The sequence below is a fragment of the Pangasianodon hypophthalmus genome, chromosome 18 (genome assembly GCF_027358585.1).
Source record: "Pangasianodon hypophthalmus isolate fPanHyp1 chromosome 18, fPanHyp1.pri, whole genome shotgun sequence".
Classification (NCBI taxonomy): Eukaryota; Metazoa; Chordata; class Actinopteri; order Siluriformes; family Pangasiidae; genus Pangasianodon; species Pangasianodon hypophthalmus.
This window is the reverse complement of record NC_069727.1, coordinates 6153636-6180544: the sequence shown is the minus strand read 5'-3', so window position 1 is coordinate 6180544 and position 26909 is coordinate 6153636. Positions and strand designations below refer to the sequence as shown.

Genomic DNA, 26909 nt, shown 5'->3' with positions numbered 1-26909 from the left:
GATTGTGCTCTGTGATGGGTTGGTACCCTGTCCAGGGTGTGCCCTGAGTTCCTGGGATAGACTCCAGGTTCCTTGTGACCCTGTGTAGGATAAGTGGGACAGAGGATGGATGGATTATGATGTGGTTTCACTTAGGAGAACAAAATAATGTTTCATTATTATTATTATTATTATCACCTTACTGAGCATTTAATATGCCAAATTAACACTTAAATCCTATTATCTGCTGTAAATGTGACATTCATTTTGACATTTTGTTATTGACACTCCCCCAACTCAGAAACATAGAAAAATATGAGTTCCTGAGTTGTAAGTACAACATTGTGGTGGCGTTCAAGTGCATAATTACGACATTTCCGACCGGGCTTGAGGGCAACGCAAAACTGAACAACTGTGTACTAAAAGAATAACAGAATGCCCACTACAGCATAAGTTCATTTCATCATTGTCCAATGGACAGGATTGTTAACGAGTGTAATGTTGTTCAGGAACAAGTGAGTGTTAGCTAGCTAACACAGACACAAACGATATCCCTGGCCCCACTGACCACAACAACCCAACCGATGATCAAACATTATTTACATTAACAATATTCATTGTTTGGAGGCATAACACTGGATTTTTTCAGTTCTTTATTAGCTACCATTAGTTAAGGATATTGAATTCATAAGGCTACTGTAGTTCATAAGATGTTGCCTGATATTATATTAGCTGTGACGATTTTGTAGCTTGCTAGATGACAAAGAAATATTGCTTAGGTGTATGCATTTTATGCCCAGTGGTGAACTACTCAAGCCGTACACAGTTAGGGGTAGCCACATTGTTATTTTCTATGGATGCGGATTAGTATTTTGCCCCAGCCTACATTGCCACATCAGTAAAGTCACACATACTTAGCCAATCTACTGTAAAAAGCCTGGCTATGGCCCTGATATTAAAAAATATTTTTTGGAGCTAATCTCATTCTAATTTTAGTTTGTCAGTTCTGAATGAATGATTTAATTTTTTTTTTTTGATCCTCTACTAATCTTCATTCTAGTGCTCTTTAGAAAGTACAGGTCCCTACCCAAGTGGGCGTGTCTTGCACTACAGTAGGAATCTATACAACACATTTCCCTTTCAGAGATGGTTCCAAGTACAGCACTTAGGAAGCTAAAAACCTTTAAACACCCCAAAATGTTAACATTGTAATAGCTCTGAGCAAACAATATAATATAAACTTAGAGAAGGAAAAGGTTCCTCAAAAGTTTCTTTCTGGAACCTTTTCTGAAGAGAAACCCCACATTTTGTAGTTTTCTACATTAAACCAAAGGAACCAAAGGGTGCCAGGTTAAACCTATTTTCACAGAGTGTACTGATTTGAGAGGCAGCTGGTGATATCCCAACAGCTGCCAGTTATTCAAGCCTACTGTTCTATAACAATCTGTACCTTTCAAAGATGGTTCTTATTAGAACCCCTTTAGAAAGCTAAAAATCACTTCACCACCCAAAACTAACCAGTGTGGAGGTGGTGTTTCTACATTTCTACTTTTCTTTAAAGGAAAACCTTGTATTGTATGGTTCTGTATTAAATCTTTAAGGGTATTCCCAGAAAGACAAACTAAAAGAACCTTTTAGGGTGCTAGACAGACCCATTTCTCTCTAAGAATGTATAACATCCATCCTGGTTGACTTGCATATTATTATTTTTATCAGGTGATCCTTCAATGGCATCCAAGATGTTTTTAAATGAAATTCTGAGTGGACATTTTAGGTTAAACTTCATTTATCTACATTTTAGTTCATTTTCCCTTTGGTTAGCGGTTTCCTACATTACCCACAATGCCATTTGACTGCCTGCAGTTAGGCGTGCAGTGGGATTTTGCCCTTGCTTCATCTCTACCTAAAGGGAGTGATACAGCAGCGCTTTAATCCTATAGTCTTGCCAGCTCTCTCACCTTGTCATTTGTACACACTGCTCAAACGGATCAGCTTTCAAAGCTTAAAATTTCATGATAATACCATTCAGTGCTATCATGCTCATCATCTCATAGATTACTAACTAGCCAAGATGCATCTGCTGTAACTTGAAGGACATGTGCCATAAAACTGCACTGCATTCTCTTGCTCTTTTGTTTTTTAGGAGCCAACAGAAAACCTGACTTATCACTTATGTCCAAGATACACTATATTACCAAAAGTATTCGGTCACCCATCCAAATGATCAGAATCAGGTGTCCTAAACACTTGGCCTGGCCACAGGTGTATAAAATCAAGCACTTAGGCATGCAGACTGTTTTTACAAACATTTGTGAAAGAATGGGCCGCTCTCAGGAGCTCAGTGAATTCCAGCGTGGAACTGTCATAGGATGCCACCTGTGCAACAAATCCAGTCGTCAAATTTCCACGCTCCTAAATATTCCACAGTCAACTGTCAGCTTTATCATAACAAAATGGAAGAGTTTGGGAACAACAGCAACTCAGCCACGAAGTGGTAGGCCACGTAAACTGACGGAGAGGGGTCAGCGGATGCTGAAGCGCATAGTGCAAAGAGGTCGTCGACTTTCTTCACAGTCAATTGCTACAGAGCTCCAAACGTCATATGACCTTCAGATTAGCCCAAGTACAGTACGCAGAGAGCTTCATGGAATGGGTTTCCATGGCCGAGCAGCTGCATCCAAGCCACACATCACCAAGTGCAATGCAAAGCGTCGGATGCAGTGGTGTAAAGCACGCCGCCACTGGACTCTAGAGCAGTGGAGATGCATTCTCTGGATGAATGACGCTTTTCCATCTGGCAATCTGATGGACGAGTCTGGGTTTGGAGGTTACCAGGAGAACGGTACATTTCGGACTGCGTTGTACCGAGTGTGAAATTTGGTGGAGGAGGAATTATGGTGTGGGGTTGTTTTTCAGGAGTTGGGCTTGGCCCCTTCGTTCCAGTGAAAGGAACTTTGAATGCTTCAGGATACCAAAACATTTTGGACAATTCCATGCTCCCAACCTTGTGGGAACAGTTTGGAGCGGACCCCTTCCTCTTCCAACATGACTGTGCACCAGTGCACAAAGCAAGGTCCATAAAGACATGGATGACAGAGTCTGGTGTGGATGAACTTGACTGGCCGGCACAGAGTCCTGACCTGAACCCGATAGAACACCTTTGGGATGAATTCGAGCGGAGACTGAGAGCCAGGCCTTCTCGACCAACATCAGTGTGTGACCTCACCAATGCGCTTTTGGAAGAATGGTCAAAAATTCCTATAAACACACTTCTCAACCTTGTGGACAGCCTTCCCAGAAGAGTTGAAGCTGTAATAGCTGCAAAAGGTGGACCGACATCATATTGAACCCTATGGGTTAGGAATGGGATGGCACTTAAGTTCATATGTGAGTCAAGGCAGGTGACCGAATACTTTTGGTAATATAGTGTATGTCCTATTAAACTGCAATAGAACTACAATAGCAATGTCCCCCTGTGACATCAGAGTGGCACACAACCGCTAACTTCTCACGGGAATAATAAAAATACAGCACCAGTCAACAAGAACATCAATATTTCAGTATAAACATTTAATGCATTTCAGGGTGGAGTTTTCCTTTAAGGTCTTCACTGGAGATGTAGTGCACCAATATGTACAAAACAATTAAAAGTTGCATTATTTATTATATTCCTTCATAAATGTTCATAATTTTCTCAATCCAGGACTGGAAGCTGGACAGACTAGTAAAGATGGCTGGTTTCTCTTGATCACACCGTGTGAGCCCCAATGCCATCATGCCAGCCAGATAGTACCGTCCATTCTTTTGGCACAAAAGTGGTGCACCAGCATCACCCTAAGAAGATGAAATAGGGACCAAAAAAAGTGGGTTTTCATGTTAGTAGAGTTTATGCTGTCCACAAAATGTAATTCGTGAAAATTTAACAGCATACAAATGTGATCATTAGCACTGCTGACTTCCATTCATTCTTAGCTCAGTTGAACTACGGTACCAGGCAGGATGATGAGGCGGCAGGTTGCGTGCACAGGAGGACACTGGAGCTAAAAACCTGACCCCAGCTGCTCCAGCAGGCCAGGTCAGGTAATGGATTCACTTGGGCCTGATGCAGAACATTAGGACTCAGGTTCGCTAACAGGGACCGAAGAAAAAGACAAAATCCGTCTTATGCTGGTCATACTACAAGAGAGAGGATATAGAGGGTGTGCATGTTTGAAGCAAATAGTCATGCTTACGTGTTGACCTTTTATAACCCCAACCTGTTGTCACGCAAGATGAGCTTTGATCAAACCTCAAGTCTTCATCTGGGATACAAACTGGGAATACTGAAGATCCTGGAGGAAACCCAGCATACCGTCAAAGACCAATAAGCATAATTCTGAAGAAAATGGGTGGTCTAGTTCCTAACCATGGTCCTGGAGTCAGGGGCAGATTTAGTGATTTGGGGGCCCTATTTCACTGTTTTAACATCACATAATGAAAAATATATATAATTTGCATTTTTAAGGGGCCCTTGGCTTTTGGTGGCCCAAGGCGGTTGCCTACCTTTGCCTAGTCCGCCCCTGCCTGGAGTACACCCTGTTCTGAGAGAGTCCTTGCTACAGAATCTAAAGTTCAGGGGGTTTAGCTGGACCTGATCCAACTACTCCTACAAGCCTAACCTTGACCCATGATGCACTGTACAACACTGAACACACACACTTATATCGCCCGAAACACCAAGTACTATAGTCTCCACCCTATGGATTTTTGGTTCGACTCTGCCCAGTCAGAAGTAGCTTGATCAGGTCTGACTCCACCCCCCTGGTCTTTTGGTTCTGCAGCAAGGAATACTTTCCTGTCCTGCACATTTTAGTGTTTTCCCTGCTGTAACACACCACATTCAGCTAATCAGCTAATTAACAGCCCTTCCTAAGTTGAAGTGGAGGTGTTTGAGCAAGGAAAACACCTAAATGTGCAGGACAGGGTGTTCTCCTGCTCCAGGGTTGGGAACCTGTGGTCTAGGGTGTTGTACCTAGTTGAGCTGGAACACTGAGGTAGATGAGAGCGAGGTCATGCAGCGGAGGGTAGCTGCCATCATAGGGCTCGCTGTAGACTGCCTTGACTGATACTTGCTGACTTTCCATGGAGTTGAGATCATGTGCACCAAGCACCACCATATCTCCAGCTCTGCAGAAGAGGTCAATTAAAAAAAAAAAAAAAATCCTCAAACAGAACCAATTTGTTACTTAGAACAGTCAAAGGTTATAAAAAGTAAAACCATAGCACATCTTGTTATAAACCAGGCTCATGTATGCTGCTTGGTTGGCTTACTCAGCACGGCAGTGGCGTGTAGTCAGAACCCAGCGTTCGTCAATGAGGGTACCGCTGCAGTAGTGGTCATCTCCACTTTGCAAGCTGACCTGCCAGGGCCAGGAGTGAGGACATGCCTCTGTCACGTTTACCACTTTCAGCTCTCCACTGGGCTCAGATGACTCGAAACCTACATAGCCTTGATCCAGCCTGCAGGGTTTCACCTCAGCATGGCCACACTGTTTCACTTGCATGGAAAACACAGCGGGAACAAACTTATACTCGCTTAAACATTCGTCGTTATCTAAGAATAGAGCTCCCGCAATACTTAAGTGTCCCTCAAGTTTCCTATAGTTCCAGGAAAATATAGAACAGAGCACAGTTTAATCATGTGTGGTTGCACAGAGTATAGAATGTTAACGCTAGCTCAAGATCATGGTCTTTTTTTTTTTGGGCATATTGCAATATCTTTTAGCCAGTTAGAATATTCCAAAAGCTATTGCTCTGTCTAGCCTTCATGAAAAGTCTACTATACTCTAACCCCATGTTCAGCAATTCAACAGTATGCTTATATTGCTTGTAGTTTGTCACTTATGGGCATGCTGCAACTCATACTTGCTGCTTGTTGGAGTTCAGTGTCAAGGTTTTTTAGTTCTGATGAGTATAAACTACAACTAATTAAACATTAAATAATTATTGATTTGCTTGTTGTGTGTATAAGTTTCATTGGCAGCACAAGTTAACTGTTCTAGCTATGTCCATTCAACAGAAGCATGTGTTCTCTGCTTTTTCTTTATAATAAGATGAAAACACAGTATGAGATTTTGTCAATTTTTGCACATCAAACAGTTAATGGGAACTAACTGCAGATACAAACTAAAGATTTAAGCGGGGAATCGAAGAAACGTCGGACCACACGCAGCGCTATGTTAGTCTGAAAGAATTCGTCATGGATTTGTCTCCTTAAGGCATCATACCCAATTTCAAGAAAGGCTCGATTTAGCCACTTTGCTAGTGACAAGAAAAAAAAAAAAAAGATTCAAGGTTTTTAAAGCAAAGAATGCTGAAAATGTTTGTTGCAGGTAGACCAAGGTTCTCCTTTTAAATCCAGAATTTTAACAAACCAGTGGTACTGTATTAAAGTATTCATCAACTCTAGTATCTCCAGTGTGTCTTCTGAAAAGAAATAAGAGGCTTACCTGCAAGTTCAGTAGGAGGAAATAATTTTCTGCTTGCTATGTTCCCCCATCCAAAAAAAAAAAAAAAAAAAAAAAAAAAAAAAAACCCCACACGAAACATAAGCACATTAGAGGCAAATATCTTTGGTGAAATTTGTGCTCAAAATGTGTAGAGAAAACACACACCTATTGAAACAAACAAAAAAATAGTATTACCTGTTAATACCTTCCATGAGCCATCAGCTCCAAGTTGACCTTAAGGTGGAAGGAGGAGTATTGGTAGATTCTAGCATGTACATGACTTTGCTTTTGATTTCATTTCTGAAAATTTCATACCATCAATGATGGAATTAATCCACTGGATGTAAAAAGCAACTCGGGTGTAGACCCCTGGTTTCCAAGCACGGCCACAGCCCACTCCCCAACTAACGATTCCAGCAACTTCATACCGCTTTCCTGTGAAGCACGACAAGGGACTCCCAGAATCCCCCTGTTCAGAAAGACACAGTGAGGGAAGAAAAAAAAAACCAAAAAAAAAACCCACAAAACTAACATTACATGTCCACCTAAGTTCAGAGAAATGGAAATTGAAATAAATGAAAGGTTTTATGAAGGGGAAGATTTCTGATTCTTCATAACCAAATTCAAGTGAACAAGTTTGAAACACCCCCCTGATGAGAAGCTAAAAGTCAGCACGCAGCAACAAAATCTGCAAGTATAGTGCAACTCGTATCTGACTAAAAGCCTGTAATATCCTGTACTGTACCTGACACGCAGCCACACCTCCCGTCACATCTCCAGCACACACCATAGAGGAACGGATAACCCCTCCATAAAATCTGACACAGATATCAGACTCCAAGATGGTGACGTTGGCCTCTTGAAGCCTGTCCACATGGGGGCCACCTGGGCAGATGAAAGGTGTTTAGCAATAGTTTTTTTTTTTTTTTTTTTTTAAAAAACTAAGTCAAATATTGGTGTGAAGAATTTGCAATGAGTAGTCACTCAATGTTCTCCATCTGTTCATATCTCAAAGAATGGATGCTAGAGAACGGTCAGATTCACACAGTATCAAGTCAACAATATTATACCTGATTTCTCAATTTTCATTGGCCAGAAGTTGTTGATTAATTTTCTGTAACAGCAGTTCTGACAGTAGTATAAACAGGTTTATATTAATGTGTTCATTCTAATCTGTTATCATTTCTGTGCCACATAAACTGCCTAAAACCAAGGATAATTTTGATATAGTGGGGTTTTTCTGTACAGCCATGTTAAATTAGTGTTTACAGAAGGAGCCTCCAGTGTCAGTACTTTGCAACATTTAGATGTAAAGCTGTAACCAAGTTTTCCAACATGGGAAAGTCTTCAGCATTTGTGGTCTCTCGGTAACATGACAAGCTGGAATTTTTGTTTTAATCTCATGAGACGGGGACAGAGAGGGTGGTGAGGGAACTGTTATACATGGTAACAGGAACAAATTAGTTTCACAGCTGTTGCACAACATTTAACTGTAAACAGAACTTATGATGTGTCATTCTTTAATAAAAATAAATAAATAAATAAATAAAAAAAACTTTAGTGCTGTTGTACAAGACAAGGAATGAAACACTTGTCATCAGAAAATAAATCAACACAACAGTGTTATGTGGCCAGATATGGAGAAGCGTTTTCCTATAACAGCACATCCCAGAGTTTAATTCCTTATTTTCTACTACAGTCAGTTATAAAATTTTGCAGACCAATAAGACAAAGCTAATGACATGAAATCAATAGCAATATACAAATAGTAATATATACATATAATAAATAGAGGTTTCTTATGAGAAGAAACAAAATGGTCAAATTGTACATGTTAAGAGATAAAACCATCATTCTTCCTGACTCATCTGCTCTACCTTTCCCAGACTTCTTGGCACATTATGCTCAACCAATAACCAGTTGTAACATTTTCCTTTTCTCCCCATCTGAAAACTATTGGGGGTTGCAAACCTTCACTCTCAACTGGACATGTTCTTTAAACTTGTATGTGCCTGGTGAAGGTCACTGGAGAGATACCTACTCTCAGGGGTGGAACCCCAGCCTGTAACGGTGCATCGTTTCACTGAAGACAAGTCTCCGCTCCAGACAGGAATGGGCCTCACACACTCGTCAAACAGCAGTGGAGTCTGCAGCTTCAGCAGGGCAATGTCATGCTGTTTGGTTATGCTGTTATAGTCCTTGTGAGTGATGATTTTAGCCACTTTGGCATTCTGAACATAAGACGAGTATAGATTAATCATAATAAACCTTATGTATAGAGCACCTTCATACACATGGTAGCTAAAGAGAATGCAGTAATTGAATAGACAAAGATAAGTGAAAATATGAGTAGAAAAATAAACATTAGGAGATAAGTACATCTCTATCAACAAGTCTAGTCCTTGTTACTGATTTGTTTGCCTGAAATAGCCTTAACATACACTTTCAAAACAGGAAGAAAGCTATTGCAAAACACGCCGACCTTGCTGTGACCTTGGCCCTGTTTGGATCAATTCAAATATCTAATCAGTTCATCTGCTGGTTGACAATAATAATTCCAAATAAATCCTGCAAACATTCAACCACTTGTTCTCAAGATATAGGGCAAACAAGAATCCCGGACAGACTCACAGCCAACCCAAAAACATTGTGCCAGAGGCATAAAAATAGGAAATAAGTACAAAAACCAAACAGACGGAGTGCTTTCAAATAAGGGCATAATTTAAAAAAATAAAAATAAAAAACGCTTAATGCAAAGTGGTATTAACGTTCCACAGATTTGAAGCAGAGCAGCAAAAAGAGTCCTCTTGCCTTTGTCTAATTTACAGAGGCTTCCAAAAGGTGACATTATCAGATCTCAGGTCATTCCCTGAAGTACACAAATGCTAAGCCATATAAAGCTGTAAAAACATTTAAGACTTTTAAATTGATCCTGGAGGATATAGATAACCAGTGCAGCTCTGACAAAACAGTTTCGGAGTTGAAATAAAACTAAACACTCTGGCAGGAAAGTGATTAAGATACACGTATATACTTACCTGTTGGCACGATTCCTTTTCATTTTCCAGATCATGTTTCCCAGCCCTCACTGACCAGAACGATTCATTAGCATATCTGCCAGTAGAAGCAGAGAGACTATTATCAAGTGTTCCTCAAACACCACTTATTTAGACCATACAAAGCACAGAACTCCAAATACTGCCGTGACTTAACAATGAATAAAAGTTTAACAGGACATGTTAGAGTGGTGGGAACCAGAGACATGGCCACTTGGGTCGTCAGTGTTGTGATCTAATGCATTGCTCAACCCTAATAGTTTTATTACAGAGCTATTGATAGATAACTGGGCACAAGGCGTGAATACCAGTCCACCACAGAGCACCATTCACACACAGGTTCACACACTCATTGACACCTAGGGGCAATTTAGCATAGTCAATCCACCTACTGGAGGTGGGAGAGAATGCAGAGAACCTGGAGGAAACCCACATGAACACTTGCTAGAACATGCAAAACTCCACACAGACAGTAACCCAAGCTCAGGATCGAACCAGTGCTGTGAGTCAGTGAGGCAGCAAGGCGACCCGCTGCACCACCATCCTGCACCAACTAGACTGCCTCCAGAGAAAGGTTCTGCCCACACCATATTATGCTTTTCAAGTTCTCGCACTAATTCAGTGACTTCATTTCTCATCCAGCTTACATTAGGATAGATTTACCGTCTGAAACAGTGGCCGGCTGTGACGATCCAGTACTGGCTGAGGATGGCACCACCACAGACTGGCATGTTGGCAAAACTCAGCACTACCTGCCAGGGCCATGAGTGAGGCCACGCCTCTTTCCCATCCACACTCCATGGCTTCACCTCCTCCTCCTGAGTGAAAGCTCTCACCCCTGCTATAGCTGTACCACACAGCAAAACAGTAGACTTAACAGCAACACATTTACTATAGAAAAAAAAAAAAGATTATTTGCTACAAGTTCAGTCTGTAGTCATACCAGCTAAATTGTTTTCATTTATGGTGTTTCCTTTATAACCCTGATTTGATGTAGATCCATCCAGAGTGGAAAGCTTGCCAGCTTCAATGTTTACGAGAGAGAGAGAGAGAGAGAGAGAGAGAGAGAGAGAGAGAGAGAGAGAGAGATTCATTACTGTAACTAGAAACATAAGGTTTTGTTTGGTACAGATTTTTGGTATATTTCTCCCAACTCACCAATTCCACCATTAAATAATATGAAGACTAGGCATGTAACAGCAAACATCACTTTCTTGCTTATAATGACTATCACAGCCTTAAAAAGTAATCCATAAATCACCACACCACCAACTGAAACACAGTGAATGAGTCAGAGAAACCTCCAGCTTTAACACCTGCAACCAATTCAGAGCTAATTAAAGTCCAGCCTACAATCAGTGGCAGGGAAACTTTAGCATTTGGCCACTAGGGGGCAGCACAATGTCTTATGTAGCACTGATGGGCAATATGACTCACTTTAGTGATTCGATTCTTTCGGTTCCAATGAATCATACCTGAGTTCAATTCTTTTGATTCACCAGTAAGAAACAGAGTTTGTTGGACAACTTGTATTTACTGTTACATGGATTTTTTAAGACTGATGAAAAAATGTATGTACTATTTAGTATAGTGTGCACAATTATGTAATGTATAGTTTTATTTAGTTAAATTCATTCAATCAGTTTAATAATCTCTCTCTCACTCACTTTCAGTAAATGCATTATCCGCTTTATCCTGGTCAGGGTCATGATGGATCCAGAGCCTACCCTGGGAACACTGGGTGTGAAGCGGGAATACACACTGAATACACACTATGTGGAGTCTGTTGCAGAGCACCAAGCACACACATTCACACTCACAAGCATGTTTTGGGAGGTTGGAGGAAACCAGAGAACCCGCAGGAAACCCACACAAACACATGGAGAGCATGCACAGAAACTCCATACAGACAGTAACCCAAGCTCAGGATGGAACCCGGTCCCTGCACCACCCAGTTTAATAACCTGCTCCCTTAAATTCTGGTTCAGCAGCATCTTTACCTAGATGTTAGGAAGCTAGTGGAGCAGGCCAGAAGGGGGGCACAGGTTAGCAGATGCCATGCCATGAATTAAGCCTTGCCACCCCAACTGACTTCATATCCCATCTCCGAAAGGTCTTTTACTCCTATGAACTTCTTGCAGACTTACATCACATGGACTCTTCACCCTCCTGACACCTTGCAGAAGGTACCAGAGCATCCATGCCACCACCACCAGGCTTCATAACAGCTCCTTTCCTGAAGCTGTCAGGGAACAACACACTGTCTCCAAACATCCACATAAACTAACCAAATGCTTCCCAACACCCACCATAATTTAACCATTACTGTGCACCTGCAATTTGTATTGGCTTGACACTTGCCACCCAATTGCACGAAAGGGAAGGAGCCTATAGTTTACAGACAATTGTTTGCATTGGTTTCTTCCATCCAGTACTATTTTGCTGTCTTCTCTAGTTAGCATGCATTGTCCTGAGTATTTATTATATACTTTGCACTCATTTCAGTCCTAGATTTGCATTAGAAGTAGTCCGGTGGACCACGTAACTGTATTGTTATACAGTATAACAATATTGTTATACTGTTGCACCATGGTCCTGCATTTTGTTCCCGAGTTGCGAGTTATAAAGAGGAATGACAGTAAACGCCCACTTAACTTGACCTGACAGATCTAGCTCAGGCTTATATAAACTGTCTTTGTGTTACTGTGGGTATTTTGAACAAATGCCTTGAGTGCAAGCCAATGAAGCCAATGCTTGAAGGTTATTTTTTTGTTATTCACATTGCACCAAGGGACAAATGAGATACTCTGCAAATGCAACTTCGTCCAATACTTTGTGCTCCTGCCCCATATGTCTGGACACGCCACTGGGGCCAGTGTTAATCCTATCTACATGATCTACATTATACTGGAAGATTATCAATGTATATTGAATGCACGTTATCTAGGAAACTCCTCCTTAGGCTGCTAATTGATCTACGTAAACACACTTTGTTAATTTGCTGATTTTGTTTAATTAACTTTATTGACCATGAAATGATCTACAGGAATTGTCTGTACTAGATGGAGCCATGCTAAAATAGATAGCGCACAACATGGAACTTGAAGCAACAACACATGAATTAAACTGAGTGAACAAACGATCAGGTCGTGCTTTTGTGCCATGAGCTCTGTAATAAATTTTACACGATGAACCGAATTCAAACTGAAAACGTGATGAATTTCACACCACCTAATTGCCAGGAGTGGGGGGAAACCTTCCAGCAGTCACATAGTGATGCATGACACAGCATTTGCTGTAACATACAGCCATCTTTCCTTCGCATCTTCTCCCCTCATACGCTTAGGATCACGTGTCCACCATATGGAGCTATCTGCTTATCCGCTACAGGTATCCTGTTTTTCAAAGCTAAGAATAGCTCGATCTTAGCCTGATATCCTTTTCTTCCTCAGTGAGTGCTTTTTGTATATCAGAGCATTTTGTAGCATCCATAAACTTCAAGTCAGTTTCCCTGGTACTGTCTGAATTATAATTTCATACTTCAGAACTTTATTTCTCTGGTAAACTCCGTTATAAGAGAGTAAGAATGAAATCATATACCAGTAATCATTTCCTGTAAAATGAACAACCTTGGCACACAACCTTGACCAGGGCTCATTTGATTTACAACTAAAATAAGCTTTACTTATAATAATTTATAATAATGAATGAACTTCATCAGTGTCGTGAGACAAACGTCTTACGCGTCTTACACTTTTTAAGTGGAAATGCATTCATTTTTTGCATTCATTTATTTTTTCTCTGGTGTCACGTAGCGTGAGAGTGAAATCCCCGTGAGCCATATACAAGCCTTCGGAAATAACTGTGTTGTACATTTTGGATATTCTTTATTAAATAAAGGAATATGATTTCACATAGGTTTCTGTAATGACATGAAACGCACTGCTACTGCTGAAGATTTTTCAAGACAGTTCAAGAATATGAAGGAATCATTAATGAAACGATGATCACGACTAAACATGGATAAAACACAAGTATCATAAATCACATCCTATCATCCTGATATCGTTTCACGTCATTTAAACAGTCTTCGTTAATAGGCAAAATAAGAAGAGCCTGATATGCAAATCATTGCACAGTTCATTACTATGACGTTTGTCATTTTGGAATTTCTATATCCAGAAAAAATTTCACGATAAAAAAGAGAAAAATGTTAAAATAACTCAATAGAATAAGGGCGACATTCTTGGCGCAGACAATGACCCTGTCATTTATTTGATCTAAGCAGGTTTATACACAATTCAAAGTCACTCGTACAATCACGGATAAAAATTGTACACAAAGCAAATCACGAACGAAAAAAAGCACTTTCCGATCTTTCTGTGTCAAATGGAGAACGGCGTCATGTTCACAGAACACATTCAGAGGGCAAGCCGGCTCGAAGTTCCCCTGTCCTGTTGATCTGAAGTCACTGAACTGCAGGTTTGGATGAAAGCTCCTTGAGTATGCGAGATGCAGCAGATTAGTGCGATACACGTTTTTGCAGGGGTCCTTTAAAATGTTCTCGCTTCTGATCAGAGATCAGATAAAGCTAAAGATATGACGAGTCAATGAGGCTACCATATGATACATTCTGCTCCACACTCTGCTGCACTATTGCCGTGTGGATCCTTAACGTTAACCCTGGATCTCTTTTTACAGATTTCTTTTCCAGCACCATTGATTACAGAAGGCGCTTTTAAAGCAGCCAGCTCAGAATCTCTCTCTGTGTGTGTGTGTGTGTGTGTGTCTGTATCGACTCTGCAAGCCGTCGGTAAGGTAATCTCCTGATTGTGTTTTAAAGGCTCCTTTATCCTCCCTGCAGTTTCTTCTCCAGTCTGTCCAGCTTGGCCAGGTTCTCCTTAAGCAGCTTGGAGCCAGGAGAGAGCAGGAGAGCTCTTTGGTAGTATGTTCTTGCTGCTACATAGTCTCCCTGCAAGAAGAGGCAAATCTTAACCAACATATAATTCATTTTTAAATCAGAATAAGCATTGATTATCCTCATGCGAGACAGTAAAGCAGACCTGCCAACCCCAAAGACGAATAAAGCGAGGGGATGTTAAAAACGGGAAAAATGCAGTTCATCTTCAATATAGTCCTTTCACAAATCACTTGTCTAAGATAAAAAAAAAAAGTAGTGCACATATATACAGGGTTATACAGTAATCACCGGGCACTTGGGGAGGAAAAAAGCTGCTCTAGTGTAGACACTAGAAAATTTTACATGCAGTAAAGTAGAAAAGTGCAATATTTGTTTGTTCTGTACTTTGCATTTGTGATATTTTGTGCTGTTGTACCTGTATTTATTGTTATTTGTATTTAAGTATTTTGGTAGTTTTGTCATTTTTTTGAGAAACGCTTGTGATGTTTCTAAAAGCTATGTGAAACACAATGACAATAAAACATTTGAATCATTGAAGCTCACAGTACAAAAGTTTACTTTCTTTCTTCCAATTCTAGGAAAAGGTTTATGAAAATGTTACGCGCAGCAAAAGGTAGTGTGCGTGTAAATTTACTCGTGTCTACAGCTTAACTAAAACAGATGCGTGGCAGCTTTTTCCCCCCCAAGCATCTGGGAGTTACTGTAAAACCCTGTATATATGTGCACTCGACTTGATAATGCTGTTTGCATCTGCATTAACTAGCAATAAACTAATTATCATCACTATTAGAATGATTTCTAAAGTGTTAGATTTGACACTGTGTTGTAGGCCTACTTAATCTTTTTACATTTGTTTTTTTCTCTGTCGGCTGAAAAAGTGCGTCTTTCAGCCAGAAAAGTGCCGCTCTTGACCAACTTCGGATGCAAACTTTCAGTGCCATTCCTAAAAAACAGAGTTAACTTGTCTAAAGTTAGCTAAGTAGAACATACTTGAAAGATTTTATTTCACATTTACAAACTCAAAATATTCTTTATTCACCTTGACAGAAACAGATGCCACATCTTTCAAGCAAGAAAATGGAGACCAGACGCCATCCAAAACATTACTGATGTGAGATGGGGGGAAGGGGGAAGGGGGCGGGAGTGGAGGAAGACTGCTCTTTTGGCATATGTGTTAAAATGTGGAGTTCTTGTGCAAAATGCATAAAGATGTATTAATGTGATCCAATAATACTACGCTCATTATTGTGTTCCTAAGAAAGCATCCAATATCAGATGAACTAAAGTAGGCAGATGCTTTGAAAATACCTTTATATGCTGTATTCCCCCCATGTTCATCCAAGCTTGTGATTGGTCAGGCTTGAGTGCAACAGCGAGTTTGTAGCTCTGTGGAAGAAAATATTCATCAGCCAGATTCATCCTCAGTAACAACAATAACACACACAAACATACACACACACACCCCCTCTAGCTTGCTCCAATATGCGGAAATTATTTTCCACGACTTTTCCATACACGAAAGCTGTTGCACACGGAGGAATAACTAACATTTGCTGACCTTAAAGGAAAAATCCACCGTGAACCTTACATCACTATGGCAACGGGGGCGTGGTCGAGCGGTGGCTCTGGACGGAGAGAAGGCGGATCGAACTGGGAGGTGACGCATAATGATTCTTACTTGTGTGTTATTAACCTCAGTTTACTTATGTGTGTCTTTTTGTGCCTTCAGAGCCTCCTGTAACAAGCCAGTACAAAGCTGTGTGCGCGCGTGTGTGTGTGCGTGTGTGCGCATGTGTGTGTGTTTAGTGCGCTGAAAAACGAAAGTAAAAATAAAGAGCCCGTTTGAATTGTCTTTAGCCTGCGTCCCGCTTCCTCATTTCTGACCCAACACAGGGGAAGTGCCGCAATTACCCACAATGCAGTTCAAATATCTGCTGTTAGTGGTGCAGTGGATTTATCCATCGCTTCATCTCTACCTAAACAGAGTGATGCAGCGGCACATTATTCCTTTAGTCTGTCCATCTCTCTCACCTCCTGATCTGTACACTCAACACATCAGCTTCCAAAGTGTCAACGTTCATGCTAATACTGACATCAACACCATCATCTTGTAGATGGCTAACTAGCAGAGCTGAGTCTCTGCTGTAACTCAGAGTAACAGAGCATTCTGGAGATTTGAGTCCAATACTCGCACCAACGTCTCCACTATCTCTGCGCTGGATTTCTCATTAATATGACGTTGAACATAGCTGGATTTTTTTTCCCCCTATTAAACACCATCGTGTCCGCTCTAGCAAGTGACATCAGCACAGCACACAAACACTAATTTCTCAGAGGAATAAAGAAAACAGCACCAACCAACAAACTAGCACCAGAATCATCAAACACATCACAAATATTTCATTATAAACACAGTTTTCAGGGAGGATACGACAAAATAAGACAAAAATGCAGCGTGTCATTTAACGAGAAACCACAAAGCCCTCTGTCCTGAAGACGTTCCTGTGTTATAGAAAATTCACTGACACGTTCTGACCAATCAGAATTAAGACTTCAACAAATCAACAGCACTCTGGTATAAAGGAATAACTCGAACAGAATCAGGCAAACTGGCTCACTAATAATCTTACTAATTTAACGTTTCCAGGACATTTTGGATTTGGATTTCTCATTTTCCAGGTGTTTTCCATGACTTTGTTCCAGGATTTTCCAGGAAAAATTTCCACCCTGATCTAATGTTGACAAGATTTTAGTTTAGTCACTCAGGCTTTCTTTATTGTGTACACTCTCTTTGGGTTTAGAAGCTTATTTCAGTCTCCTCCAATGCTAATATCACAGCACAAAGTAACTCTATACTGTATAGTTTTTTTGTCTTGACCCAAAACTGTCTAACGGAATTGAATACAACTTTATTGTCAACCTCTAAACCTGATAGCAGCCTTCAGTGGCCAAAATTAAGACACAGACGAGGGCCAGGAGAGCTGGAGTCAGTCCAAGCACAAGGAGAGCAGCCAAAAGAGCTGTATTTACAGGAAACGAGTGGGATTACCAGATCAGGCCAGCTAAAACAGAACTGAGCTGAGGAAGATAAACATCAAGCTTGATTAAAACTGAGACCATGGGAATTCTCCTAAAACGAGCTGTGTGTGGCTTGAGATAAGAGAGTGTGGTTATTTTAGTGTCAGTTATCGGGCTGTTGGAAGGGGATATCAAGACGAGGAGGCATGTTTGAACTCTCTCACTCTCTCTCTCTCACACACACACACACACACACACACACAATTAACTAACCCTCACTGAATTAGAATTTTGTCATGCTTGCTTCTCAAGCCGCGAACTTCTTCTAAAGCGGTTTGTTTCTTTTCTCTTCTCGCTTTCTCATTGTGTTTGTTTAATTGACAGAGACTCGGACTGTTCACTAAATAATGTGGAAGAGCAGCGAAAGAAAGGAAACGGCCGAAAAGGAAGATGAAGAGGAATGCGTGAACTGAGTGAATAAAAAAAGGAAAAAAAAAAAAGAAAATCACGTGTGTAAAGAGAGAGAGAGAAAGAGAGAGAGAGAGAGAGAGAGAGGGAGAGAGAGAGAGAGGGAGAGAGAGGGGTCAAAGCACCTCAAAGGCTCTGTCTAGCTCATTCATCTCCCGGAGCTGGTTGCCCATGGAGAAGTGAAGCTCCGCTTTCACTGCGGGGTCCATCGGCTCCTGCTGGAGCGCTCTATCTAAAGCGTCCAATGCCTGTAACACACACACACACACGCACACACACACACACACGCACAGTAAAACATACCACTTTTCACCCAACTCCATTTAAGCCTGAATTCATTACAACGTTTTATAGTGCAAGTTTTTTAAACAGCCAATATAAGTTTAACCTTTTGTTACAAACTATTTAACTTTTATTCATATATTAGTCATTTGGTCACTTGGTCATTTGGTAACTATTCATAGCCACAGCTGTACCACATCTGTAGATCTTCATTCAAATATTCACTCACATATCTACTAGGAGTGTAATGATATGCAAAACTGAATTTTGATACGCAACGATCCGGTGGTGTCTCGAATAAGCATAGTCTCTATATGTTCCTTAGATTTCCATTTTCAGTTAATTAAAACTTTCAACATTATAAATAATTGAAATTTCATTATGACAGTGTTTGTGTGATCCATTCAGACCCCTAGCAGTGTATAAAGAAACAAAAGCTGCATTAGATTATAACAAAATTACACATGGCTAATTAAACATTACATCTCTGGCCAAGTTTTCATTGGTGCAACTCAAGTGGGCGTGTCTGAAACATAGGGCTGATGATTTCACATTGTGTTGTTAACTAGTAGTGCTGTCAGAGTCACACAGCTCTCTGTAGCACAGACGTGTTTTTGAATCCTTTGTTCTTCTTTATACTGAAGAGCGCCTCTGATCTGCAGCTTTACCGTCCCTATCACGTGGTGATTTCTTTAGCTCAGATTGAATCAGCATGGAAAGACTTCGTGTTTTTGTCTAATTGACTCGGTGCAGATGCATGGATGTGTTCGTGGCCAAATTTTCAGACAAAAATAGTCAAAAAGAGCAGAAAGGGGGAAAAAAAGGCAGACAGCAAAACATCAGAAGCAAAAAGAAAAGTCCTTGCTAATATGCCAACTCCGTCTGCCACGCTTTCTGAAAAGATTTTTTTTTACCAATCATAAACGACAGTGTCAAGGTGGAAAATATACAAAAAAAAAAGAAAGAAATTTGTTGCTTTGAATGAGTGTTCTCTGTGGTCAAGGATGACAGAGCATGTTGAGCCTCTTTACACAGTGCCTAGTAGACGCTTTCGTTTCCAGATACATGGCTACCAGAAATGTACAATTAGTCAGAGATCACATACAAAAATAATAACTAAATAAAAACCTTAGTCCAGTGGGTGTTGCATTTCAGTGTCTCGTCCAGGAATTTTTGTGCTTTGCTGATGTGTCTAAATATTCACAGTAATGAATCACTTTATTTAGTTTAAGAAAAAAAAAAGAGAACTCTTGTATTTTACTCTCACTTCAGGGAAAGGAGACGCTACCGAAATCTAATATTCAAGTATCCAACCGCGTTGCTGCTATACATATTTTAAATGCTAAGTGGTTATTAATTAACACGAAATTTATAAACATGCTTATGCATACAACGCTGAACTCACACCCACACACCCACACACCCACACACCCACACCTCAGTGTGGTTTCCCTGCTTGCTGTAGATAGCAGACAGCAGGCGGTAACACTCTATACAGCTGCTGCTTTTCGAAATGATGCCCAGAGTCATCTTCTCAGCTTCTTTTGCGCGGCCTGCCATCGCCAACACCTGAGCCTGAAGAGACAGAAAAAGAAAGAAAGTGTCATTTTTGTGTACTAGGCACCACAAAGCGGCTCAGACGCTGATGTAAATCACAGCACAGGATCTGTAGAGACTTCATTACGCTGCTCCAGTCTGTGAGCTGTGTGCCAGAGCGTCTCATCTCTCACAGCCTTCATTATAACTAATAACAGCACAGTGACATTACGTAAAGCCTTTTCTTTTTCCAAACACAAACCACTCAAAGTTCAACAATCATCCTATAAAATCTGGTAACACCATCATTTCAGATCAGTTTAAATCCAGTGTGTTGTTGTTCCACAATACAGACAGGGATGTTTTACACGCCAGGATTAAAAGACTGTTGAACAGCGCTCTCACCAGAGCCAGCCAGACGTCCTGGTTGTCCGGCTGCAGTGACGCGGCCTCTCGGTACAGCTGCAGAGCCTCCTCATAGCGGCCCGTGTTATAGTACAGCGCTCCCAGAGGAGTCAGGATATCCACCTTACGCACCACCTGCAGCGCCCTGCATGCACACACACACACACGCAGACACACACACACGGCCTTGTAAACGTGGTTCGGCACTATGGGTGGGCAATATGACAAAAAATATCATATCATGGTATGCATCATGACATATAGTTTTGCACCCAAACTGCCACGGCAGTGTTCCTTAAAAAAGAAAACTGTAAATAAGAATACATTACAATAATAAATGATATTTATAATAATAATAAATATAAAATCATAACTGTTTACTACTACTAAACAAATTTAATAATACATTTATTGTTATTTAAAGAAAAGAAACATTTATGAAACATTATATATGTACTATAAAAATTATACATATATTATATATTAACACTGAAAAAGATAATGTTTTTTTATTTTACTATTTTATTAAGATAAATACAAAATTTTAACATCAGCTGCTTCCATACAGAATATAATTATTAAAAAAAATGATTTAATGAACGATCACAACATCTCAGAGAAGTATATTTGACATAACTGATCACACTCAAAGGACACTAAATGATTTGTGCTGACAATGCAGTAAAATGTGCAAGGTTTAGTTTAACATGGAAACAAAATACCAAGGGTATGAAATGTGCCATGTATGTGCACTTCTAGAATTAATTAGACTACTTTCACCTATGCTGGGTTTATTCTGTTAAAATGGAGCCCTGGTGTGTTTTCCTCCTCTGTGCAATTCTTGGGCAGGTGAGAACACAGCAATCACACTTGGGTGTGAACCAAAACAACCGGTCTGAGAGCGTCTGTTCGCTTCCAAGTGAACTCGAGCAGTTCGATTGCAGTGACAGAGTGAATCATCTCTGAATCGACTCACTGCAGGAAGTGAATCTAACACCCTAAAGGACCAGTAGAAATGATAGTGTGCTAGAGGAAAATCACATTTTTCCCCCCATTCTGATGTTTCCCCATTAACTGAAGCTCTTGACCTCTATCTGCATGATTTTATGCCCAGTGTTGCTGCCACATGATTGGCTGATGGATAACTGCATGATTGAGCAGATGTTCCTAATAAATAACACTATAAAATATAAGATACAGTCTTGTTTAGAGACTGCTTCTGAGCAGATCTGTGCTTATGGACTTGGTGTTTTGGCAATGACAAACAAACAAAAATCAAGGATTACATCAGATTATTAAACTGTTCCCTCCTCTTTTCCTTTTTCAGTCCCATTCCTTTGTCGCTGTTTATTTTGTAAAGTAAGTCGTTGGTGGAACTGGAACATCTGGTTGAACATCAACCGTCAGTCATAGATGCTTTCACTGAGATAAATCACTAAATCCTCTCTAATACTATCAAATAAACACTTCGCTTCCTGTTTATTTGTAGCTGACAATGGCCGTGTATGAGCTGCCTTTTTTATTTCTTACATATGTTAGAACTGAAATCATTACTAACTGTACCATAACCCTAATCGGAGTGCTTCATATCTCCGACCGACTCGAGCAGTTCCTCAGCTTACCGTTTATACCAGATCTCCGCCTCTTTGCTGCCGTTAGAGGAGCGCAGCAGACGGGCCAGATTCACCATGGCAACGTAGTGAGAGGGCTTCAGCTGCACGGCATGCTGGTAGTGAACTGCCGCTCGCTCGCTATCACCTGAGAGAGAAACGCAAGTATCAAGTACTGAAACCAGTATAACATCAGAACGTGACCAGACAGATAGTACAGCCAACTCCAAAACTACTGGCAAAAAAAAGACAAAAAAAAATCCACTTAAACAATTAGAAGTGAATTATTACTTTTTCGTTAAGGAAAAAGGAATAATTTTTTACTTTTATTTTTTACGTTTTGCTCCAAAACATGGCAAATTATTGAAGCCCTTATAAAATATACAAAACAAATGCAAAAAAAATCAACCATAAAAATCTTTTTTTTTTAAATAAATTAAACTACAGTGTGTTTTAAGAGTTGCAAAGAAAAAAACAGCCTTTCCTGAGAGCAACCCTGAAAAAAAAGCAGTGTCTGAATGACAATAAGAGTGTTGTGTTGAGAGAATACCAAGATCTCTATCCAAGTCTCTCCAATCCACAATAGGATCAGTGCTGCTATTTTCGACTGAAGAGACGTTATTAAACATTAATTCTGGAGTGCCAATAATTTTAAAACCAACGTTTTTGCAAAAAAAAAAAAATGTCACGTCAAAATCAAACTACACAGTGAGGATTCATTTTTGGATCCTTTCCATGTAGGGTGCCAATATTTCTGGAGTTGACTGTAAATGCTGTTTGGCTGTCGTTGAGGTGCTGCGATGATTTCAGGCACTGACCCGTGTCCACTAGGAACACGCCGTAGTTGTTATGGAGGTCCGAACTGTCTGGACAATTCTCAATGCCCTTTTTGTAAATCTCATTCGCTTCTGCAAACCGCTTCTGCAACCACACACACACACACACACACACACACACAACAGTACAGCTTTTATTCTCTGATTTATTCCTCACCATGAGAAAATACAGTACTTAAGCTAGCTGTGGAAACATTGCAATGGAAACACACAAGACTGATGTGAGGAATAGACAGGTATTAGGTAAAGAGATGAACAGATACACAGAGACAGACGAGAGAAAAAAAGGGAGGAGGAGAGACCTGGTCAGCGTAGAGGGAGGCTAAGCTGGAGTAGGCGTCAGCAAACTGTGGCCCAAAGCGAATCGATTCCTGTAGCATGTGCTCAGCTTTTTCCTCCTTCCCCTGGGACCTGCACATCATCGTTCCAGTTATTATTAGAAGAATGAGATCTACAGTGAATCACATGTACGAGACTATACCGCACTTAAGCATAAGTATTCACCCCCCTTGAACTTTTTCACACTTTGTAGTGTTACAACCTGGAACTGAAATGGACTTAACTGGTGTTACATGTCACGAATCTACAAAATATAGGCCATGATACTGAAGCAATGTCTTTAATGGTGCTCTTTTAATATCAGTTTTTTAATGTCAAAACCATGATTGATCGAAAACTTTCCTGTTTCATCAAGCGTACAGTTAAGCTTGTGATTTTTACCCCTCAGTGACAGTATTGAACTTTTATTGCACTACATTCTGAGACAGTATTGCACTTTTACTGCACTGCATTTTTTATCTTCTATCTTATTTCTATACTTTTTCTTTCAAATCGTATATTATTTCTCCTTAAACTGCATTCAACCTACTTTAAATTCTATTTTAACATAAAATGGTTATTGTTTTGAGTTCATTTTCTCTTTAAAGAGATCATGTGGGTAAATACTTATGCAAGTTACTGTATAAGTGTGTGTTACTTGAGAAGGTTGCCCAGGTTGAAGAGAGCACGGTTGTGTTGGGGGTTAATGTCAAGCGCTTTTCTGTAGTAGAGCTCCGCCTCCTTTGTGTCGTGAGTCAGTGTGCCCAGGTTGTTCATGGCACTGGCATGCCGAGGGTACAGCCTACAGAGAGTGAGAGAGATAGAGAGAGAGATAGAGCAAGAGAGAGAGAGATAGAGATAGAGAGCAAAAGAGACAGAGGAAGAGAGACAGAGAGAGAGAGAGATAGAGTGAAAGATAGAGCAATAGAGAGTGTGTGTGAGAGAGAGAGAGAGAGTGTGAGAGAGACAGAGAGAGAGATAGGGAGTGAGAGAGAGATAGAGCGATAGAGAGAGAGTGAGAGAGAGAGAGAAACAGAGAGAGAGAGAGAGATAGAGAGAGTGAGAGTGAGTGAGAGATAGAGCGATAGAGAGAGAGTGAAAGAGAGAGAGAAACAGAGAGAGAGAGAGAGAGATAGAGGGAGAGAGAGAGAGAGATAGAGAGATAGAGGGAGAGAGAGAGAAACAGAGAGAGAGAGAGAGAGAGAGAGAGAGGGAGAGAGACAGAGAGAGAGAGAGTGAGTGTGAGAGAGACAGAGAGAGAGAGAGAGAGGGTGTATGGAGACTTCATTAAGGTGCTCCAGTATTACAGCCTCATTTCTCACTACAGTCTTCTGCAAATAACAAATGATGAGACATCACAGTAGAGCACTTTTTAATGGTCTGATGATTTATGGCCAAAAACAATATACAGTATATCTGATTTTTTTAGTGCTGGTGCATTTCCTCAGCAGGTATCATTGCTGCCTTACAGCTCAAGGCTCCCCGCTTTGATCCTGAACTCAGGATACTGACTGTATGGAGTCTCCTTGCATGTTCTCTGTGTCCATAAGGGTTTCCTCTGGGTTCTCTGCTTTCCTCCCACCTCCCAAAAACATGCTGGCGGGTGGATGGTATACGCTGAATTACCCCTAAGTGGAATGTGTGTGTGCATTGACTGTCCTGTGATGGACTGTATCCCCGCCTTGCAGTGCACCTGGGATAGGCTCACCCATGATTGGCTAGCGTCGCTGTGATTGACAGGGGATTGCCTGTATGTCATCTCTCCCACCACTGCTCCCTTGGCTCCTGACCACAGCTGGCCGTGCCAACATCAGGATTCGAACCATGTTTCATTTGTATAATCAAAACCAGCTATTATTCTTAGTCAAGTATGTCACATCGGATTTCCTTGTCCTGTTGTCTTTAAACATGTCTTGAGAACCACAAACATGAGTGCACACCCATGAAATTACAATGAAAGGACTCAACAGTCCTCAAGAAAAAACAAAACAAAACAAAAACAAATGCCAGCAACAGTCGTGACATGTTCTGTCGGTCTGCTCATATTTCCAAAATAAACACAATTTTACACACACACACACACACACACACACACACACACACACACACACACACACACACACGCAGACACACTAACCTGAGGGCTGTTTTATAGTGGTGAATAGCTGCCTGGTTTTGTCCTTTGTCTTTCAGGAAGTTGGCGTAGTTGTAGTGAACTTTTGCATTGTGAGGTAATGTTTGAATACCGGACCTGAGAGAAAGTTTAAAAAAAGGGGAAAAAAAGAAAAAGAAATGAGAACAATTCATATCCTTCTCAAAAACGAAAAAAGCCAAGAGAGCTGTCTACGTCCACAGTGATCTTGAGAAAGATAAAGAATCCGATATCAGAGTTTCCAAAACACACATTCCCTGTCAGTCATGCACACACACAACACACACACCCACACACACAACACACACACCCACACACACACAACACACACACCCACACACACAACACACACACCCCCCCACACACACACCTGAAGAGGGCTTCTCGGGAGAGCCAGATCTCGTTCTGCTGCACAGTTTTCCAGGAGAAGAGGAGGAGCAGCAGCAGCATGGAGACGGTGAGCGCCGCTGCACCCCAACGACTCAACACGGCACACAGCCGGTTCAGCCCATGCACCACCAGAATGCAGTAACCCATACTATAGAAAGAGAAAGAAAGAAAGACGTGTGAGAGAAATTCTATGTATACAATCAAATCCAAAAGTATTAGCACCCTTCAAAAAAAACAGCACAGATACACAAGTACGCAATAGTGATTATCAACATCTATTTTAATTGTTATTACTTACACTACACTCCACACGTTACTTGTTATAAGTACTCACAGTATTGATTTGGATTATTTACCTGCAAATCAGGTATTTTTCCAGATTGTTCACATATTCAGATTGTTCACAAGCTCAAATTTACACCCAACCTTGAGTTTGATCGTACAGATATGCCAAAGATGAAACAAGGAAACTGTCTGTGGAATTTGCAGGCGATTGTTTTATACATTTCACACATCTGCAACCTTATATTTGCTCTAAGACAACAATAATTCTTGGAGATAATTTGGTTTAAGACAACAAGAATTTCTGGAGACTGAGAACAGCTTTACGAAAGCATTTTTCAAGGATGACATTTGATTGCATTTGTTTTAATAAGGGAAGTAGCTCGTCCGTTTGTTTTATTGTGTTTATTTCATAGTCATTTTTCTGCTTCCTCTCTAGAAGGGTGCCATTAATTCTGGAGTAATCCTTCTGCTGCACAGTACATTAACGTGACTTCTGTTATCAAATTTCAGAAACGGTGGCTTCTTCCAAGGCCCGTCAGTTGTATCCTGTCTCCTGTCACTTTGGATAAAAGCATCATCTAAATGAATAAATGTGAATGGATATTGAGGATAAAGATGTTTTTTGATTAGCTCCTGAGCACATCACACTGGCAGCACAGCCCACTGCCTAGAAATTTAAACCTGCCTAGAAATTTAAACCTGCCTAGAAACTGTAGCACTGGAGCCATTCTCAGTATCAGATACTTGAGAAATGATAATACAGGTACGAGCTGTTTCCTGAATCACATTATATGCTCATTATCCTCCGGTGTGCAGATACACAACAGTCTCCACAGGCAAGAGACTGTGAAATCCTCAAATCTCATGTAAATGTGTATGTGTGTGTGTGTGCGTGTGTGTGTGTGTGCACATGCTCTCTTCTCTATATTCACACAATATGTGTTACATGAGTCAATAAGTATAACTCATTACCAGTGCAAAAAGTGTTACATAGCACTGTGTGTGTGTGTGTGTAGGTGAAGTGAAAACAAAGGTGAGCTGAATAGGGAAATGGAGACAGCAAATATATATATACACATATATATGAGAAAGATATAGAAACAGACAAACAGATGGTAAGAAACAGAGAAAGAGACAGAAAACGAGTGTCGGAGAGAAAGATAGA

The 26909-nt window shown here is 40.6% G+C and overlaps 2 protein-coding genes across 2 annotated transcripts in view; both read right to left on the bottom strand.

The window, feature by feature from the left end:
• Positions 1 to 3534: 3534 nt before the first annotated feature.
• Positions 3535 to 10835, bottom strand: ovch1 (ovochymase 1). The gene is made up of 14 exons (XM_026922784.3): positions 10682 to 10835; positions 10467 to 10547; positions 10187 to 10370; positions 9506 to 9581; positions 8509 to 8698; positions 7213 to 7352; positions 6783 to 6936; positions 6663 to 6701; positions 6468 to 6503; positions 5290 to 5515; positions 4991 to 5145; positions 4212 to 4310; positions 3971 to 4107; positions 3535 to 3813 (listed from the first exon to the last, which is right to left on the bottom strand). Exons 1-14 carry the CDS (start codon positions 10728 to 10730, stop codon positions 3643 to 3645), a joined length of 1737 nt encoding a protein of 578 aa, XP_026778585.3. The 5' UTR covers positions 10731 to 10835; the 3' UTR covers positions 3535 to 3642.
• Positions 10836 to 13388: 2553 nt separating this feature from the next.
• tmtc1 (transmembrane O-mannosyltransferase targeting cadherins 1) overlaps positions 13389 to 26909 on the bottom strand; it is a 44865-nt gene continuing 31344 nt past the window's right edge. The window contains exons 10-20 of the mRNA XM_026923274.3: positions 25440 to 25607; positions 25055 to 25168; positions 23576 to 23719; positions 22902 to 23010; positions 22582 to 22684; positions 21776 to 21911; positions 20154 to 20298; positions 19650 to 19787; positions 18056 to 18178; positions 15753 to 15830; positions 13389 to 14495 (exon numbers count right to left, since the gene is read on the bottom strand). Coding sequence (XP_026779075.3) covers positions 14373 to 14495; positions 15753 to 15830; positions 18056 to 18178; positions 19650 to 19787; positions 20154 to 20298; positions 21776 to 21911; positions 22582 to 22684; positions 22902 to 23010; positions 23576 to 23719; positions 25055 to 25168; positions 25440 to 25607 — 1381 coding nt within the window. The 3' untranslated portion in view covers positions 13389 to 14372. The remainder of the gene's footprint in view (positions 14496 to 15752; positions 15831 to 18055; positions 18179 to 19649; positions 19788 to 20153; positions 20299 to 21775; positions 21912 to 22581; positions 22685 to 22901; positions 23011 to 23575; positions 23720 to 25054; positions 25169 to 25439; positions 25608 to 26909) is intronic.

Excerpts from the sequence above, each read along its gene's own strand:
- ovch1 (XM_026922784.3), bottom strand. The coding sequence starts at position 10,730 with ATGTTTGCTGTTACATGCCTAGTCTTCATATTATTTAATGGTGGAATT. Across the intron at positions 10,371-10,466 it reads AAATGAAAACAATTTAGCTG|CTATAGCAGGGGTGAGAGCT; the intron begins GTATGACTACAG and ends TGTGTGGTACAG. Across the intron at positions 5,516-6,467 it reads TCCTCCTACTGAACTTGCAG|TGAAACAGTGTGGCCATGCT; the intron begins GTAAGCCTCTTA and ends TTTCCATGCAAG.